The following is a 6,317-nucleotide window of genomic DNA, read 5'->3' as shown; positions in this document are numbered from 1 at the left end:
TAAATTAAATTTCAAAAATCATTGAACAACAAGAATAGGAGGAAAAACAACAGAACCCCCCTCATCTGTGTCAGCCACCCAATGACAGGAGGTACCACTTCTTGCTTTCTGATCATTAATGCCCAGTCCTACGTTTATTTTAATAGCTGGCAGCTCAGTGAGTACACATCTATTGTAATAACCATAAAGGGGGCTTGGGTCCTCTGTCCTCTTGTATTGTGTTTGCAACCCTAAGTGGAGAGCCTCTTATTCCCTTTCAGGAACAAAATCTATAACTGAAAGGCCTGAGCTGAAGTTTATTTTATATCAATGCTACACAAAATGGTATGTCTAGTTTTTTTTAAAGGTGGGCTTGAATTTATTCATAAGTTCTGCCATACTTTGTTCAATAGGAATGGGTGCTGAATGGCAAAATAAAACCTCACATCGGAGTGTTGATTAGATGCCATGTATCAACCCACTACTCAACAGGGTTCTTCATCCATCACTGTCTTGCCATTTTACCAGTGAGGTAACTGAGGCTCCTGGAGATTAACTGACTTGTCTGAGGTCATACAGTATGAAAATCCAGGTACTTCTGATCATAGAACTCTGGAAGCTCAACTACCTCCTGATGATTACAGGTACCATTTAGGGAGTGCTTATTACATATGTTCTGGGGCATCTGGTTCCCATAAACAATTTAGCCTAAGAAACAGAGGCTTAGAGAAATTAAGTAACTTGTCGAACCTAGAGTTCAGAGTTTAGTTCTGGTCTCTGTGATACCAGAAAAGCATTGCTTTTAAAATATTTCCCTCCAGAAACATCTCAGATGATGCTCTTTTCATCTTCTGTGCCGGAACGGGGACCAACCACTGGAGAAGAATGAATTCAGGCAAAGCAATACCAAGTGACATCTTCACACAGGAGAGAATGGAGAATGCTGTCGCCTCCTTGTCATCAATACAGAGCTCTTAAATAAGCTACACTGTGACTCGGGTGCTTGGCCAGTAGGTGCACAGCAAAAGCCTTAGCATCTCCCAGGCATTATTAATAGGTCCCATTACTTGTTTGTGAACAGCCTTAACACACACCAGTGAGTGGTGTTCATGTGTTCCTGAGCTTTATCTGCAAGTGCACCCATCTTACTTCCTATACATGTTTCGACACTTCATTCTTCATATAAATCTCATGGTACCGGCAAAATCCACTGTATTTCTGAGCCCTAATGAAGAGCTTCTGAAATTGCACACACTCCCCTGTGGACCCCAAATAAGAGCTTATTCAATAGAAACAGGAATATTCTCCCCTGAGGGCTGTGAGCATGTCAGGCAAGATGCAGGTGCTGTTTCTCCTTTGTCAAGGGAGTTCCGAGGTTGTGGCTGTCATCCAGCTCTCCATAATCTTGAAGAGCACTGCAATCTCAGCACTACAGAGCAGTGCCAGCCCTAATCCTCTACTTTGAATGAGATTAAATAAAAATGGCTTGAGCCAGGTGAAGATGAAAGAAGGCAACTGGATGAAAACTGAGAACTGTAATTACCTCGTGTCTCAAAGAAACATTTAAATGAGGTGATATTAACAGTCATTTGAAAATGAACAACTTGGCTTATGGTTCTTGTTTAATAACCACCGGAGTGGGAAAAGCAGGTACATGATACTTTTGGGGAGAAAGCTCATACAGCTATGACAGGCTACAGACCAAAAATGTTTAGATACACTGGTCCCAAATTTTATTTTGCTAGTGAATTGGGAATATTGACAGGTACATATGCAAGTTATTCCTTGAAAAATTGATTGCTGACAATTGGTTTTAAAAGTTCATCTCATCTCAGCCAGGTAGTGGTAGTGCACACCTTTAATCCCAGCACTCAGGAGGCAGAGCCAGGCAAATCTCAGAGTTTGAGTCTAGCCTGGTCTACAAAGTGAGTTCTAGGACAGCCAGGGCTACACAGAGAATCCCTGTCTCAAAAATTTTTTTCTTCACCTAAGGAGATATTGCTGGCCTCGATTCAAATGTAGTGCTTACCCACACACAAAGATTTTTATATGGAAAGAAACAACAAACAAAACTGTCTTTAGATATTTTTTATTTCTTCAATTTTTATTATCAGGAGTGACTGAAATAAAAAATATAATTGAGTCCCATCATTATTGTCATTATGGAAATGGCTTTAAGAGAAAACTGGTCAGATGAATATTATTGCTTCCCACTTTTCAACTGGTAAATAGTTGCCATTGATAAAACAGACAAGCCCAGAGAATCTGTCCAGAATGTTCAAGATACGGTGTATTATACAACATGCCTGTTCTCAGGAGAACACCTAAGACATAATAATTATGTGTACTTCTTGATCTCATCATACAAGACAAGCACAAAGGCACCACCCATTCCCCTGAGAACGTTGGACCATGCACCCTTGAAGAAAGCCTTGCTTCCTTCATCACGAGCGATCTTCCTCCAGCAGTCAATCGTGCCTGTATACATGATATCAGCTGCAAAGAATAAAAAGACACGGAGTTGATGTCTATAGGCCAATGAACGTCCGTCCCCATGTTTATAACACTAAAGAAAACAGCCCTACCTTTAAAAGGTATTTTCAGTTTTTTTGGGGGGAGTCATCCTGAGGATGGAACCCTGGGCCTTGTGCATTCTCTACTATTGAGCTATTCCAAGTACTTAATGTCAGTTTTCAACCCAGTAATTTCCACGTTAGCAAAGGCAATGCTTAAGTATTAATGTTCTGATTGGAGTAGAGGGATAACCTCTAAATACAATTTAGGCACCCCAAGTCATAGGCATCCAAAGGGCTGCTTGCTCACAAGGCAGGTGTGCAGCCAACATGGATGCGGTCACCTTCATCCCTTCACTGTCTACAGTGTTTTATGACACTGGAGATTGAACCCAGGACCTTGAGTATGGTGGGCTAGCATTCTACCACTGAGCTGCTTCCCCAGCCCCAGCCTGCGGTTTCAGTCATCACTAGTTTGTGGCCATAACTTGCCCCATGCCCATGACTTTTAGGCTCAAGCAGAACTTACTTCCTTTGCGTCCCGACTGCATCATCATACGACGGCGAACCGTGTCAAAGGGATAGGAAGTCAGGCCAGCAACAGCAGTGACAGACTGTGCAATCATCCAGCTGATGAAGATGTGAGTATTCTTGGGATCTGGAAGCATTCCTGAAAATAATATATATATATAGTTAGATAGGTGCAATGATTTTTCAAACCATCTCTTAATAGCTTCAGGCCAGTTGGTGGTGGCTCATGCCTTTAATCCTAGCACTTAGGAGGTAGAGGCAGGAGGATCTCTGTGAGTTTGAGGCCAGCCTGGTCTACAGAGTGAGTTCCAGGAGAGCTAAGATACACAGAGAAATCCTGTCTCAAAAAAAAAAAAAAAACACCCAAGAACAAACAAAAACCCCACAAACACAGCTTCAGAGCTTAGCGTGGTGACACAATTGTACAAGCCTGAAATCTAAGGCACTTGGGAACCTGAGGCAGGAGGACCTTGAATCTAAGGTCAGCCTGGGCTAACTAAAGACCTTATCTAAGAAACAAATCAGGAGCTGGGTGTGGTGGCCCACGACTTTAATCCTAGTACTCAGGAGTCAGAGGCAGGTGGATGGCTGTGAGTTGGAAGCCAGCCTGGTCTACATAGTGAGTTCCAGGCCAGCCAGGGAAACACAGTGAGACTGTCTCAAAGAAAAAAGAGAAAAAAAAAAGAGAGAGAAAATAACCAGGGCTTGGGCAGACAGCTCAGTACTGGGATTAGTATGCACAAGACCCTTAGGTTGAGTTCCCAGCAGTGCAAACAAATATCCAAAGCTCCCACACCTTCTAAGCATATAGCATACTTACCCTTTGCAGTGTCATAGATGCCAAAGTAGGCAGCTCGGTAGATGATAATGCCCTGTACTGACACATTAAAGCCTTGGTACAGGCCCCTAATCCCATCAGATTTGTAGATCTTAACCAGGCAGTCACCAAGGCCTTTGAATTCCCTTTCAGCTCCAGCTTTGCCCACATCAGCTGCTAGACGGGTACGGGCAAAATCAAGAGGGTACACAAAGCACAAGGATGTGGCCCCAGCGGCACCACCTGATGCCAGGTTCCCAGCAAAGTAGCGCCAAAACTGGGTCCTCTTGTCCACACCACCCAAAAAGATCTGCTTGTATTTATCTTTGAAGGCAAAGTTGAGAGCCTGGGTGGGGAAGTATCTGATGACATTGGCCAGGTTACCACGCCAGAAGGACAGGACTCCCTGTTCCTTGGGGATACGAACCACGCAGTCTATAATGCCCTTGTATTGCTTATCTGCCGTGATTTGCTTGCTGGCATGCTGCACCTGATGGACAGGAAGAAGGCAATAGGGACAGTTATAACCACAGGGAAGGGAAAAAGGAAGAACATAGACATATAATCTTTAAGGTTCGTTCCCCTTTCTCCAAATCTAGCTTTCAGAATCACACGAGCTGGACTCGCCTAAGTACTGACACTATCACAGGGGTTAAGAATTGATCTGCACCATCAGAAGAAGTGGCAAGCCTCCACCACTGTGAGTGGGGCACCCCCAAGTGGACCTATGACCTTTAGACCTGGAAGAAAGGTCATTCCCTCCATGTCAGATTCAGAGGCATTAGGGTGGGACCTGCATAGGACACGGTCACCTTGGTGACCATGGTCAACTTCTCAGGTCTCCTGAGCCGCTTCCTTTTCGCCCCACCCCCACTTTTGTCCTGGGAGGGGGAAGGGTGACTAAACTTTCGCTCGCGAGTGCCCTCTAGAGGCACAGCGCGGCGAGCGCGCGGCAGGAAGGCCGGCGAGGGGCTGCGCGGGGGCGGACGTAGCAGCAGGCACATGCTCTTCCCAGCGTCCACTTCCGGCCTGCCGGCCGGCGAGGTTAGACCGCGTTGTTCACAGGCGGCGCGGCCGCGGAACCGGTCCGCGTGGCCTGCCCAAAGCTGTAATCTCCTTGCCGTGACCTTGAGGTTCTCGGTAAGGCCAGGTGTTGTTTTCCAGGGCCTGCTTTCAGGCCTATTGCCCTTACCCCTAAATCCTGGGTAGACAGTGTCTCTCCGGATGCCCTAGCCTAGTTCTCTGTGCCGGGGATGGCCCCAAGCGCCTCGGCTCCCTCTGGCCCCGACCACTACACTCCAACTCCAGGTCCTTAAAGGCGCTTTCCTCCAGCTTGCCTTTTGGTCTGACTCTGTAGCCAGGCCCGGCCTTCACCTTGCCCCAAGTCTAAAGATTGAGCCCCACTCTCCCGCTAGGGTACCCCCCTTTCTGTGTGGATCCCCGACTTCCTGCCTGGGCCCCTCGATCCCAGGACATACCTGCAGCAGCAGCTTGACCCGCTCGATGGGCGCTACCGCCGTCTTGGAGATGGCCGCGGCCACTCCACCTGCCAAGAAGTCCTTGGCGAAGGATACAGCGGCATCTGTCATGTTGAAAGAAAAAGAAAAGGCAGAGGACTGCGGGACAGGACTGGGTTGACAACCGGCTTTGACTCCCGGGCTCTGGGGCGGAGCAAAGCAAATGGCCGATTTATATAGTGGCAGCCGGGCGCTGAGCTGCCGGCGTAAGGGGCGGGCCAAGGCAGGCGCCCAGCACAGGCGCGCAGAATGGCTGAGCTGCTGAGTGGCTGGGGACCTGCGGGAGGAGTCTAGGGAGGTCGCCCTCCCAGCCTCTCCTGCCCTTGGCACCTGATCAGGCCGGAGTAAGGGGCAGCCGCAGGTAGTACTTACAACTGGGACGCTGGATCCTGAGAAGGGTCTGGGAATGGTGAGGAAGGGCGAAGATAAGTGGGCCCAAAGGAAAAAACAAAAACAAAAACCCGGGCCTAAGGCCAGGCCTAGGGTGAAGACGCTCCAGACAGACAAAACCTCCCCAAACCTCAGGAATCGAAATAAATATCTAATGGAATATTAAAAAGATTCCATTCAGACACAGACTGCAGGCAACTCACCCATTTTTGTAAAGAAAATTGTTTGGAGACCCAGGACTGGAATTACAGTGGGGTACACGAATCAAGGTCACGCTAGTACAGGATGGGATCCTGTCTTTGTAAAGTTCTGAACATTCATAATCCAAGGATTTTTGCATTGTTTTTGAGTTTTTAAAACGCTGCACTGAGATTCATTTATCTTGGTTGCTGAGTTGTTCTGTGTCGAGCTCTGTGAACTTCACCCTAGACCTGGCACTACCCTGAAGCTTGTCCACGAAGCCAGAGAGAACTGAGGTATCAGCAGGGTGCGAGCCTGTCAGCTTGCCCTAGACTGGTTTGCAAACAGTGTAACAAAGATCTTTCAGGGAATTGGCCTAGGAGAGTCCAA

At 47.2% G+C, this 6,317-nt stretch overlaps 1 protein-coding gene across 1 annotated transcript; it reads right to left on the bottom strand.

Moving 5' to 3' along the window:
• Positions 1-2,052: 2,052 nt before the first annotated feature.
• Positions 2,053-5,547, bottom strand: Slc25a5 (solute carrier family 25 member 5). Its single transcript, XM_052738134.1, has 4 exons — positions 5,319-5,547; positions 3,844-4,330; positions 3,022-3,162; positions 2,053-2,475 (listed from the first exon to the last, which is right to left on the bottom strand). Exons 1-4 carry the CDS (start codon positions 5,427-5,429, stop codon positions 2,318-2,320), a joined length of 897 nt encoding a protein of 298 aa, XP_052594094.1. The 5' UTR covers positions 5,430-5,547; the 3' UTR covers positions 2,053-2,317.
• Positions 5,548-6,317: the final 770 nt, after the last annotated feature.

This window comes from Peromyscus californicus, unplaced genomic scaffold (assembly GCF_007827085.1).
Source record: "Peromyscus californicus insignis strain IS unplaced genomic scaffold, ASM782708v3 Scaffold_10__1_contigs__length_136768540, whole genome shotgun sequence".
In the NCBI taxonomy this organism is placed as follows: domain Eukaryota; kingdom Metazoa; phylum Chordata; class Mammalia; order Rodentia; family Cricetidae; genus Peromyscus; species Peromyscus californicus.
This window is presented reverse-complemented; position numbering and strand designations above follow the sequence as displayed.